At 40.5% G+C, this 13,753-nt stretch overlaps 1 protein-coding gene across 1 annotated transcript in view; it reads right to left on the bottom strand.

The window, feature by feature from the left end:
• Nucleotides 1-888: 888 nt before the first annotated feature.
• Nucleotides 889-13,753, bottom strand: part of TPH1 (tryptophan hydroxylase 1) — a 248,282-nt gene continuing 235,417 nt past the window's right edge. The window contains exon 11 of the mRNA XM_078681083.1: nt 889-4,771. Within this exon, the coding sequence (XP_078537209.1) occupies nt 4,597-4,771 (175 nt within the window). The 3' untranslated portion in view covers nt 889-4,596. The remainder of the gene's footprint in view (nt 4,772-13,753) is intronic.

The following is a 13,753-nucleotide window of genomic DNA, read 5'->3' as shown; positions in this document are numbered from 1 at the left end:
GGCAGGAACACTTTCCTGCACAGAAACAATCCCCTGAGTCTGAGGCAGTTTACTGCAGCACACAAAAAATAGGAAAAAACAAGGAGATATTAAAGATATTTTCCTTCATTACGCCTCGCCAGGGAAGGTGTAGCATTTTGACACCTTCCAATGTTAACAAGTAATGGTAAATCTGGGAAAGCAACAACATCCATTGGAAGCACCCACACCTCCCCCATGGAACGCCTCCCTGGGGCAGAGTAACAAAATGCGCTGATTTGCGCTGCGTTGCGTCACTCCGGATTTATCAAGCCACTCAGAGCCATGCACGGTGACCTTGCGTGGCTTGATAAATCTTACTTAAAATTTGTGTTGCTCTTGCACCTTGTGTGGCGCAAGGGCGAAGCAACTCATTGGAAAATTTGACCCTCTGTTTGGGGCATCCTATAACACAAATAAGTCTATTCTAACAACCATAGGACTCCAGTTGTGTTAGTCAGGATTATGTGAAAGTGAAATTAACAGTCAAATGCCATGTTAGAGCAAGGTGCAAGCAAGATTTATGTTCTCAAAGACTGCTAACACAATCTGAGAATTGATTATGATGAACCCTACTGTGCACCAGTTACCCTTTTGAATATAAAGTGTTTCACCTATTCTTCTTCTTTGTCTTCTTTTATTTCTTATTTCCATCTTCTTCTTCTTATTATTATTGTTTGTTATTATTATTTATTCATTATTATATGTAGTAGTGATACTATTAGTAGTAACAGTAGTGGCAGTAGTATAATTATCATTAAAGCTCAGTTCCAGGAAATGCATTTCAATTAACATGGTCAAATTATGCATTTTACCTAAATCAACCAATAATAATGACTCTTTTTGACAAAAAGCTTTCAAACAGATGGGTGCATTCATTAATTGCAATATTTATTGTGTTTTATGGTAATGAATTTGTAACAAGTATGTTTGCCATCAAGTTAACTAATGCATTCTCTAATTAATCTAATTTATGTAATAACTGTCACTGTCGTTAATTTCTGTAGAGGTTCACCTGTAAACCTTGATTATAATGAATATAATGATTAAAATGAACATTTAAATGTTAGTCTGTAAACAGTAAGCTTGCGTATGTTTCTTATACTATCATTCTATTAACATAGGACATTGACACCTTAAGAAAAATGACAAAATAAATCCAGTTCTAGAAAACGTAAGATGTGCCTGGCTTAACACGGACTGGAAGACAACATTACTTGCTATTATTAACCACAGTTTTATTGATATAATTAGGGACATGTGCATCACAACAGCACTTTCAGACTGTTTTAAAATGAAGTATCTCTCAAAACTAATAACATTTCAACATAAAAATTAGAACAAGCAGTAACACACTCTACTGCTAAGTCATAGACAGAAGGTATTGCATTATCTCTTGTAACAATGTTGTATTCTATTTACTAGGTAACAAAAGCACATTTTAAAAGAGTGTTTTGTTTATTTAAATGGGTCAAATGTAACTCCTATATTAGTTTCCATATATATTTTTATAGATGACATTCAGTTTTCATTTCCTTCTGCGTATCTCTTTATTTGTACTATGCTGCATTCATAGTTGGAGATTTTTGGAACAGTTTTACTCTTAAAGTTCCATTGTACTTGAAACACTTACAGGAATTAATTGCTCCAATTTCTATTTGTTAAATGACATCTCTGCACAAATGGGCCTATAGGCCACCTAGACAGCAGCCTATTCTTGTTTTTCAAGGCATTATTTACATTCAGAAAGACACTTAATGACTATGATTTGAACCATGTGGCCTTACCCTGGCATGCTTCCTGCCTCTTCCCCCTTTCTGATGTCATTTACAAAGACACTTTGGCAAACCTAACACATTTGACATGCACTGTATTGATATAACAGGCGCTCTTGCAACAGACAAATAATCATGTCTATGGACAGACGCTACAAAGAAATGTATGCCTTTGATACACACGGTAGTAACAGGGTGGTACTATAATGCCATGCATGTGAAATTGTGAAGTAGAAAATGACTATGTAGGAACTACAGTACTACAACACCAACGTCACAATGTAAAGTGTAATCATCTGATAAATCTTGTGCCCTGTATTGATATCATTGGTGCTTGCAGCAGACAACTACAGATGTATGTAGTGTGACACTAAACATTGCATCTCTCTGTCTTGTTTTGCACAGAAATGTAACAAGGTAGATTTGGTGATGGCATTCCTTGCCTAGCCTTTAAAACACAGATTTTGGAACCCTTTTACATACAGTTTTCGTCTATATGTATTTCAAATTGCACAGAAAATGCAGGTTAGGTTTACATTAGAGGTGAGGAGTTAGCGTGGTCATTGTAAAGTACCAGGTCACTCCATATCAACAGGGGCACTTTATTGTAGTCCTTGACTTTGCTTCTAAAATCATGGTGTGTTAGACCTTTTGGCTTAGCTGAATTGCCTAGAACAGACCTCTCAGAATGCAACTGGATGTTAAAGGAAATTGATAATACTAGAAAATGGTGTCACTGATGACATGGGGTCTATACATTGCCTTAGCAGAAGTTTCAATGCTGTGTTTAAAAATAGAAAATATGTTTCTGTCAGTAAAAGCAGAAGCAGTGATGGCTGAGTCACATGCAGTGATTACCTTTAAATAAGGTTACCAGATAACACCCAGTCATTGAGACACCATGCTTCCAGAATGTGGCTTTCATTTAAGAAGTTGGGGCCATATTATCAAGAAAGGGCGATACATTATCACCGCTTTTATCGTCAGGAAAGCCGCGCTAAAGCGGCGATAATTTGCTTGATAATATGCCCTTGTGAATTCCCATAGAAGCCCAGGTTCTGGTGTTAACCTGAGCTTCTATGGGAATTCACAAGGGCATATTATCAAGCACATTATCGCGGCTTTAGCGGCAGTTTCCTGCCGATAAAAGCGGCGATAATGTATCGCCCTTTCTTGATAATATGGCCCTTAGTGAATTCTGGAAGTTTTAGCCTAGGTTCAGTTCAGTTGTACTAACTGAGCTAACTCAACTGCTAAAAATACTATTTTAAATGAAACTCCAGAGAGGAAGTAGTTGTGTACCCCTGAATAGAGTCATCTTATTCTGGTACCCATTTAAACATATGTTGTGCAGTTGTTTCAGTCCAGATGGTCCCTTTTTAATGTTCAGTGGAGCCTCTCAGTCAAAAAAGATTATTTGTACACTCTGAATAAGTATATTCTAAACATATGTTTAAGAGTAAACACATAAACATACTTTCTGGCACAGTATTTCTCAGTAAAATACTGACATTTGTGATTGTATTACCGATTACAGACACAATAATTTACATTTCTTTAACATGTACACAGCACATACCACAATGACTATTTTTAGCACTCATCAGCTTCAAGCTAAATACATTTACTACAATTTCCACAATATGGTTGTACATCTGAAAACTTACAAATGAGCTGCAAGCCATATTACAGAAACATATTTCGGAAAGTGGTTTTCCTTCCAAACGTGCACTTACAATCTTCCTCTACATCCTCTTCCTTCTTTGGTAGGCTTGGACAGAATACATTATATAATGTTAATGTTTTGAGTTTTTGAGAAATTCTGAGTTCGAGAGACTCAACATTTTTGAAAGTTTATCTTGTAGTTGTTCTGCACATGTGCTTGAAAATGAAGTCAAAGTTTTATGATAATTGAATTTCTACATTGATGTTAAGAAAAGTGCTAAAAAGAGAATTCGATTTCAGATGAAACTAAAAAGGTAAAATCATATTGAGCTTGAAAGAAAACCACACTAAAGAAATGAACTGTGAGGGGTTAATTGTACTCTTTTATCAGATGAGACCCATGACAGGTCCACAATTAGATAGGGATATTTTCTGACAACCATGTGTCTCTACAGGACGAGCCGGAGCAGAGCCATACAAGGCATGTGTGGTTCAGTGACATCCATCTCCCTATCCATGGTTCTCTCTTCCATTTTTTACTTTTTATGGATGAACACTTCTTGGTGTTTGTTTCTGTGTCTGTCACAATGGTATACTAATTCTTAATGTTGGGATCCTACAGATAATATTTTGACCATAATATTGATGAAATGCAATCACTGCAAATTTAATAACAGTAAATCTATATTTGCCTCGATGTTACATTCTGAGTCAATATTATGGTCATGATTTATTTGTAGGTCAATATTTTAGGGGTTGATACTGTGATAGGCAATGGCCCCAGTGTACTTCTAATTGTGCCTAGTGAGAGAACTACAACAAACAACAGGGTTATGGATAAAATGCTTGAATTAATATAAACCACTGGTAATTGCTCAGGGCTGCATTCCAGTCCATTGTTTTTGCCCACCATGCCACTGTAAACAAAGGCCAGCCTCCTCATGGGAATAGTCTGTTTCAAATTCAGCTAATTTTGACTTGTAATATTTTTATAAGACAGGTGTCAGTTGAGAAAATTGAGAAATAAGTTGTGTTAAAGCAAACATGATAAGATTGTTAACAGTTTAGGAGGATATGAGCAAGTCCACTTTGCACTTCTTCATGCAGGAGGCAGATGACAGATGTTGCTGTTGGTTACTTAGACACCCAACTGTTTGTGAAGCTTACTAAGGGCGTCACTGACAATGTCCAGCTCATGGCGGAGGTCGCATACCACACTAGTGATACTTTTGGTGTCCTTGAGGATCTGCACACTCTGTGTGTAGGGGTTGTACTTCAAGCCAAAGGGACGCTGGATTGTAGTCGCAAATTCTCTGTTTAGTAAATAAAAAAAAGAAACATTTAGTTGAAGGTCATCTACTACAGCACAAGCCCCTGTGTTTCAGGAGAAGACTAATCATGTTTAATACAGCCACTTAAGTATCACTTCTGCAATGTTTTGACAGGGAATGTAAGACTGTTAAAGATGAGGCAGCATAAGTTCTTCCTTTAACTGCTCTTGCTTTCTCTTCAACTGGGATTCTTCTCATCCAATTAATAGTGTAGCTTCATACCAGCAACTTTTAAAAATACAATGTCAGATAAGCGAGAACATATTGACTTTTCCAAATCTATTTATTATGTAAATATCTTTTATTAATCATGAACTAGGCCTCATGGGTTTCAGAGCATTGTACACACATTTGACAGAATACCAAATATGTTGCAAGAACTGTGAACGGCACTCAGAATTGCCATTATATTATAATGACCAACTCTGAAGCCATTACCTATAAAACAAGCGAGAAGACAAAAGCTTTTGCCAAAAAAGTGAAACGGATTATTCATAAAAAGGGGCAATATTGCATATTCTGGAAAGAGTGTTCAATATACTAATCCAAAGATGAAAAATAGATTGAGTTTTTTAGAACTATTTCAGAGAAAAACAAAATAAGTTACTAAAAATTTACTTGTGAATATGTATGAGAAAAAATGCAAAAAACAAAATTTCCTAATTATCCTTAAGTAAGTCATGGGTGGGGAATCAAACGTTGGTCCTAATGATAAGAGTTATCATTTGTATTGAACTATATCATCTGACATTACAGTCAATCAAAATGACCAGTTAAAGAAAAAGGTCAACAAGGAACTTCTACAATCCCATATGCATGTAATTGTGAATGGCTGTTTTACTTTGCTTTCCGAATTATTATTATTATTATTATTATTATTCTGAGTTTTGTATAGCGCCTGGTTACCAAATAGGCATCCCAGCGCTTGCCAGATAATAACGCTACCAAAGAATAATGCAGGGTTAAACAGAAAACAGAAACGTCTTTAAAAGTTTGCGGAACCGGAGAAGACTAGCTTCCGAGCGAAGTTGTAGGGGCAGTGAATTCCACAAAGTGGCCACATTTATCGAAAACCTTCTGCCCCCGGTTCTAGCCCTCTTCACCCTCCCGACCTGAAGAAGATGTTGATGGTCGGAGCGAAGAGAGCGAGAAGCCTTGTAAGGCTGAACCATCTCCCCCAGAATAGGTGGGCCTACCCCATGCAGAACTTTATGGGCTATACAGAGTGATTTGAATTTCACCCTGTCCCTAACAGGGAGCCAATGCAGAGCCCTCAGCGCCGGGCGAGCAGACTGGCGCCTGGGGAGACCCGTCAAGAGCCTGGCGGCCGCATTCTGCACTTGCTGCAGTTTGTTCAGGGTAGATTCAGGTGCACCCAGGAATAACGCGTTGCTGAAGTCCAGCCGCGAGATGATCAATCCCTGGATGAGAAGCCTCCTAGTGGACGCTGGGAGTAAAGGTAAGATCTTCCGGGCTGAGCGGAGCAGGCCAAAACACACGCCAGCAGTCTTTTTAGCATGAGTTTTAAACGAGAGGCCCTGCTCCAGCCACACACCCAAGCTCTTGATCTCCTGCTTGGGGGTGGTTACCGGGCCCAGACAGTCAGGCCAGCTGCTGGGGGACAAAGATGGAGAGGAGTTCCCCAGCAGCATGAGTTCCGTCTTGGAGCCATTTAACTTTAGCGCTGAGCTGCACATCCACGTGTAGATCTTCTGCAGACACGAGTGCAGCCGGTCGGGATGATGCGCCGACTGGGAGAGGCCAACCACCAGCTGAGTATCATCAGCATAGCTGATGATTTTAATACCCAGCGGCAGTACCACACTCTCCAGGGGGGCCATGTAGATGTTGAATAAGGTAGGGCTCAATGAAGAGCCCTGTGGCACCCCACACTGGAGAGGGATTGTAGATGATTTTTCATGGCCTTCCCACACCTCAAATGTCCGACCTTCCAAGAAGGAAGCAAACCATTTGAGAGCCACACCAGTGACCCCCACCCCGACAGCCGTTGGAGAAGCACCTGATGGTCCACGGTATCAAAAGCAGCACTGAGGTCCAGGAGGATCACTGCCACTGATCCCCCCGAATCCAGAATGCTCCTTGCATTCTCCACGACCGCCAGCAGGGCGGTGTCAGTCCCCTGACCGGGACGAAAACCCGTTTGGGAATCGCCCAGGAGGGAGTTAGCTTCCAGGAAGTCCGACAGGCGACTGTTTACCAACTTCTCAGCCACCTTACTAATACCCGGCAGCAAGGAGATCGGCCTAAAGTTGGCGAGGTCGGCGGGGTCCAGGTTAGGCTTTTTCAGAAGAGCCTTAACCACCGCCCCTTTCCAACTGGGGGGGACTATCCCTTGAGTGAGGGACAAGTTTACAAGGTCCGTCACTGGGCCGCCGATGGTAGAAGCCACCTGTTTAAGATATTTAATAGGTGCTGGGTCTTTCGGGGAGCCACTCTGCATGGTCCTCAAAACCGAAAGAACTTCCTCCATCGTGACCGGACCAAGAGAGGCCAGCTCCACTGATCGCATCCTAAGTTGGGAACTGAAGTTGTCCTCCAAGGAAGAAACCTCCCCCTGGCGGGGAAGGGAAGCCAGTATGTTGTCGATTTTAGTTTTAAAAAAGGAGGCCAATTCTATGCATTTTTTGCGTGGGTCCTCATGGATGACCTGAGGTTCGGGGATATTCAGTAGTTCCTTTATGACCCTGAACGACTCTTTAGAAGAGTTGGCCGCAGAGCCTATTCTCTCTTCAAAGAATCCCGCTTTTGCCACCCGAATAGCAGATTTATAGCTGCTCAGAGCCGCACGATATTGTTTCCGGCTCGATTCACTCCAGTCTCTCCTCCAGGACCGCTCTAGCCTCTTGCATCCCTTCCTCAGGGTCCTCAATTCAGACGAATACCAAGGCGCCGAACCCACTCTCTTCCCCCTCGTAAGTTGTTTCTTTTTTGGAAGGAGGGTATCCAGCGAGTCCGAGAGCCAGGTGTAAAGATTGGCATCAGCAATGATCGGGTTAACTCCCTGAGGGGGTAGTGTAGCCTCCAGGTGTGCCGCCCAGGTATCAACTGCGAGCCTCGACCAGGCTCTTTCCAAGATGTGAACCCTTGGGGCCACCGCCACTGGACTATCAAATTGCCACATTGCGGACACCAAAAAATGGTCTGCCCAAGGCAGGGCCAAAGCCGGAGATGAATTGAGATAGTCCAGATTTGAAAGTATGGGATCAAGCAAGTGGCCCTTCTCATGGGTCGCACCCGAGTTGGCTAAATTGATTCCAAAAGATGTGAGATCCTCGAGTAGATCTACACCCACGGCGTTAGTGGGGTCATCAAGATGAATATTGAAATCTCCGAGAAGGACAAAGTTGGCAGTTGAGGAAGCAAGAAGTGCGGTAGTTTCTAGGAGAGAGTTAGGGAAATTTCCCAAGGGTCCGGGAGGGCGATAAATCAACAAGCCTACCAAGGACACTGTAGGTGAAAGACGAAGGGAAAACTGACAGCTCTCACAATCAGTCACCCCTCCGATCTGAATCTTACAAGCCAGCGTGTCTCTGAAAAGGATAGCAATGCCTCCTCCCCTCCCTATAGGTCTATCAAGATGGGATATAAGAAAACCTGGAGGGAGTGCTCTGACCATATCAGGGCCGGAGCTGGTTGAGAGCCAAGTCTCGTTAAGAAACAACACATCGAGCTCGTGATCCAGGATGAGTGAATTAATTTCAATGGCGTGACTCGGCAAGGACCGGCAGTTCAATAGGGCCATGGAAAGGGTGGATTTCCCCGCCACTGAATTCTGGCCGGACAGACAGGCTCTACACGGTAGAAAAGGAAAGGTTCCCTCCTGTGAAAAACAACAGATGGTAGGGTGGGGCGGACGATAGGAGATAAGAACATCCCTCCCATATCGTAACCTATTGGTAGGCGGCGCCAGAGGAACGGGCATGATGACAGGCCCTAGGCCCGTCTGGGCCCGGACGGGCACAGACGGGCTGAACTCTGGCGTAACTCCGGCGTCAATTCGGCGTCCCCGCTGCGCGTGACCGCTGCGCGTTGGCATGGCTACCTATATACTGAACCAGCAAGGTAGAGAAAGGACTGATGCACGCTGCTCCCACTCACCAAAGATGGCCGCCTCGAAACAGGGCGAAGGACCCGCAAAGAGCGGTGAGTTGTACCAATTAGGGTGCAAGTAGAGATGACAGAGATGAGGGTATGCGGGCCAGGCAATTTTAAAATCAAGGAATAAGTGCCCAAATTTAAAATAAACAAAAATACAAAAACGGGAGAGTTAAAACGAACAGACTGCTACTGCACACACACACCTAGTAAATAGCGCCACACGCTGGTCAAGGAACGCGCTGACCGAGGTTGCCTACCTATATACTCAACCAGCAAGGTAGAGAAAGGACTGATGCACGCTGCTCCCACTCACCAAAGATGGCCGCCTCGAAACAGGGCGAAGGACCCGCAAAGAGCGGTGAGTTGTACCAATTAGGGTGCAAGTAGAGATGACAGAGATGAGGGTATGCGGGCCAGGCAATTTTAAAATCAAGGAATAAGTGCCCAAATTTAAAATAAACAAAAATACAAAAACGGGAGAGTTAAAACGAACAGACTACTACTGCACACGCACTACTAGTAAATAGCGCCACACGCTGGTCAAGGAATGCGCTGACCGAGGTTGCCTACCTATATACTCAACCAGCAAGGTAGAGAAAGGACTGATGCACGCTGCTCCCACTCACCAAAGATGGCCGCCTCGAAACAGGGCGAAGGACCCGCAAAGAGCGGTGAGTTGTACCAATTAGGGTGCAAGTAGAGATGACAGAGATGAGGGTATGCGGGCCAGGCAATTTTAAAATCAAGGAATAAGTGCCCAAATTTAAAATAAACAAAAATACAAAAACAGGAGAGTTAAAACGAACAGACTGCTACTGCACACGCACTACTAGTAAATAGCGCCACACGCTGGTCAAGGAACGCGCTGACCGAGGTTGCCTACCTATATACTCAACCAGCAAGGTAGAGAAAGGACTGATGCACGCTGCTCCCACTCACCAAAGATGGCCGCCTCGAGACAGGGCGAAGGACCCGCAAAGAGCGGTGAGTTGTACCAATTAGGGTGCAAGTAGAGATGACAGAGATGAGGGTATGCAGGCCAGGCAATTTTAAAATCAAGGAATAAGTGCCCAAATTTAAAATAAACCAAAATACAAAAACGGGAGAGTTAAAACGAACAGACTGCTACTGCACACGCACTACTAGTAAATAGCGCCACACGCTGGTCAAGGGAATTCAATTAGTTGTATGAATATTTCATGACTAAATCATTTGATTTATTTAGTGAGTGAACACCCCTCTTCATTTTTTATATTTTATTGTGTTATGTCTGACAAGTTATTGAGATTGTATATTTCAATAAGTTGATTTACTTCAGATGTTGGATTTTTCACTTGGTTCTTATCAGTACCATTCTAGCAAACTCCTACATTTTCTTGTCACCTTCAGAAGGGCATTGGAATTTATAGCAGAGGATAAGATCTCATTAAATTCACCAATCAGTGCTGATACCTCATACTTCATTCCTAATGGCATTGTTTTTGAAAGTATCACTGAGCTCCGGGTCAGTTTGGTTTATCTCCCTGTTTCACATTTCTTTCTTTTCTAGATTGTTTATTTGTTTTACAAGAGTAATAATTTATGGAGAATGGGATCACATTGTGAGTAGATCAGTTACTGGGTAGTGGTTTTTTAACACTATTGTTATTGTGTTAAGAGTGGGTGAAAAAAGGACATCATGTGCAAGGTTATTGGTGGTAAGATATGTGGAACTAATCAATATTCTTCAGGGGAAGTTTTTTTTAACTTTCTTCAAAACCAACTCTCGTTTAGTCGATGACTGCAATTACATTGCTTCATTTCATTGCATCACACCCATCTGCTCACCCCTTAGTGATGCACTTAATACTATAGCAACATTGTTGGCAAAAATACATATGCTTTTAAACTATCTTTCAGCATGTTGACTGCAACTGAGTAAGAGGCAAGAAGACAGTGTGAGTTTTGAATGAGTGATTTTCACACGTGTTTACCATGTTAATTTCCAAAACCTCTTCTGCTAAATACACCTCTCTGTAAGAGAATGATAAAAGCATAAAATGCTGGAATGCTGCCTCTGGTGGATTTACGCATTACTGGCTCTAATAGTCATAAGCTAGTCATTCAATGCATATATTTGGAAGCTGTTTTCACTCACAGTGAATTTGGCTTTTCAACAGAATATAGTGAAGGGGAGGCCACACATCCCTTTTTGCAGGCTGGCTGCAGCATTATATCCCACTCACATCTTTGAGTGGGCTTTGGGTCATCCCTTTATGTTATGTTATGTTATGTTATGTTATAAGGGTCTTTTATAGCGCACGGCTACTCCAACGGAGTGTCCCGGCGCTTTATATTTCATGACCAGAGCAGGAAAAACAAACAAAACATAACAGTATAGATTCACAGGAAGAGGGATGATCACTGAATCCAGGGGTAGGCAGACAAAATATCGAAATTAAAATATCGATATACAATAATATCGATGTTTTAATATCGATGGTATAGTATATCGATGTGCCATAATATCGACAGACAGAATATCGAGATTAAGGTATGTATGTTAGTAATATCGAAATTTTGTTGTTTAGTGTTATGTATTTTATTTTGTTGTTTATATGTTTGCTAAATATGTTTAGAAATGTATGTTTGAAAATTAGTAATTTTGTTAACATTTTGCGTTTTAGTATTAGAGCGGGTTGTGGGTTTATAGGGGAATAGGGTGGGAAGTAATTTAATAATAATTAATTAATTAATATATGTTTGTAAATATTTGTAATTAATAATTAATTGGTAATTAATTAATATTAATTAGTTAATTAATATATGTTTGTAAATATTTTTAAATAATAATTAATTGGTAATTAATTAATATTAATTAGTTAATTAATTAATATAATTTTGTACATATTTTTAAATAATAATTGATTGGGAATTAATTAATATTAATTAGTTAATTAATTAATATAATTTTGTACATATTTTTAATTGATAATTAATTGGCAATTAATTAATATTAATTAGTTAATTACGTTAATTAGAGTAATTTTTTAATATATATCTTTTTTTTATTTTTTATTAATTATTTGGGAACAATTAATATTAATTAGTAAATTAAATTAATTATAGCTAATGTGCTAATATATTTACTTTATTGTTATTGTTAATTAATAATTAATTGGTAATTAAATAATGTTAATTAATTTTGGGTAAAGGAGTATTTTTAGGGTTCAGGGTCAGTTTTCAGTTCTTGGGTAAAGGGGTATTTTTTGGGTTCAGGGTCAGTTTTCAGTTTTTGGGTAAAGGGGTATTTTTAGGGTTCAGGGTCAGTTTTCAGTTTTTGGGTAAAGGGGTATTTTTAGGGTTCAGGGTCAGTTTTCAGTTTTTGGGTAAAGGGGTATTTTTAGGGTTCAGGGTCAGTTTTCAGTTTTTGGGTAAAAGGGTATTTTTAGGGTTCAGGGTCAGTTTTCAGTTCTTGGGTAAAGGGGTATTTTTAGGGTTCAGGGTCAGTTTTCAGTTTTTGGGTAAAGGGGTATTTTTAGGGTTCAGGGTCAGTTTTGGGTTTTTGGGGTACAGGGGTATTTTTAGGGTTCAGGGTCAGTTTTGGGTTTTTGGGGTACAGGGGTATTTTTAGGGTTCAGTGTCAGTTTTGGGTTTTTGGGGTACAGGCGTACAGGGTAAAAATAAAATAAATTTAAATTTATTTCAAATCAATTAAATGAAATTAAAAAAAATAAAATTACATTAAATTATTAAGTTTTTAATTTATTTTAAATGTATATGTATTACTTTTAATTTTTTAATTATGTTTTAATGTTTTTATTTAATATTTGTTAAATTATATGTATTTTAAAATTATTTTTACATTATTATTAATACATTTAAAAAACGATATTTTTAATTTCGATATTTTTGTACTACGATATATATTTTTTCGATATTTTTGTACTTACCATTATGTAGATATAATTTCGATATTTTTGATTTCGATATTTTTGTGTCGATATTTTTGTATGTAGATATTCTGTCTGTCGATATTATGTCAGACATTCGAATCCAGGAACTGGCGCAGGAGAGCCCTAGTGGGCAAAAAGCCATGTTTTTAGACCCTTCCTGAACGCCAACAAATTAGATACAGAACGCAAGGTCAGAGGGAGTGAGTTCCACAACTGCGGAGCTAGCAGCCTGAACGAACGCCCACCAATGCGGGCTTTTTTCACACGGGGCACCACAGCCAGAAAGAGGGACTCCGATCTCAAGGATCGTGCTGGATGATAAAAGGCGAGCCTCCTTTGCAGATATTGAGCTCCCGAGGCATGTAAAGCCTTGTGAGCCAATGTCATGGCCTTGAATATTATCCGCTTCCGGATGGGTAACCAGTGGAGCGATTGTAATAAGCTGGAACCGTGGCCCGCCTATGGAGGCCGAAGATGGCTCGTGCGGCCGTATTCTGGGCCACCTGTAGCCGTTGCAGGAGATACTCTGGTAAGCCAAGATATAAAATGTTAGAGTAATCTAATCTTGAGCCGATTAAGGCCTGGACAGTCGTCCTCCTATGCTCCTCAGAGAGCAGAGGGAAAAACTTCCGAAGCATCCTAAGGATGCCAAAGCAGGTTCCTGTGAGGGTCAGAACCTGGGATTTAAGTGACAGTCCTTTATCTATTTTAACTCCCAAGTTCTTGGCTACCTGGGATGGAAGCGCAGGAGGAAACATATCAGCAGGCCACCAACCATGCCAGTCAGGATCAGATGGACAACCGAAGAAGAGTATCTCAGATTTATCTGAGTTGCACTTGAGGCTGTTTAGCTGGAACCATTTAAAAACAGCCCCAAGGCACTCCCGGATACTCTCTCCATTGAAATCTT

This window comes from Lissotriton helveticus, chromosome 3_1 (assembly GCF_964261635.1).
Source record: "Lissotriton helveticus chromosome 3_1, aLisHel1.1, whole genome shotgun sequence".
Taxonomy (NCBI): Eukaryota; Metazoa; Chordata; class Amphibia; order Caudata; family Salamandridae; genus Lissotriton; species Lissotriton helveticus.
This window is presented reverse-complemented; position numbering and strand designations above follow the sequence as displayed.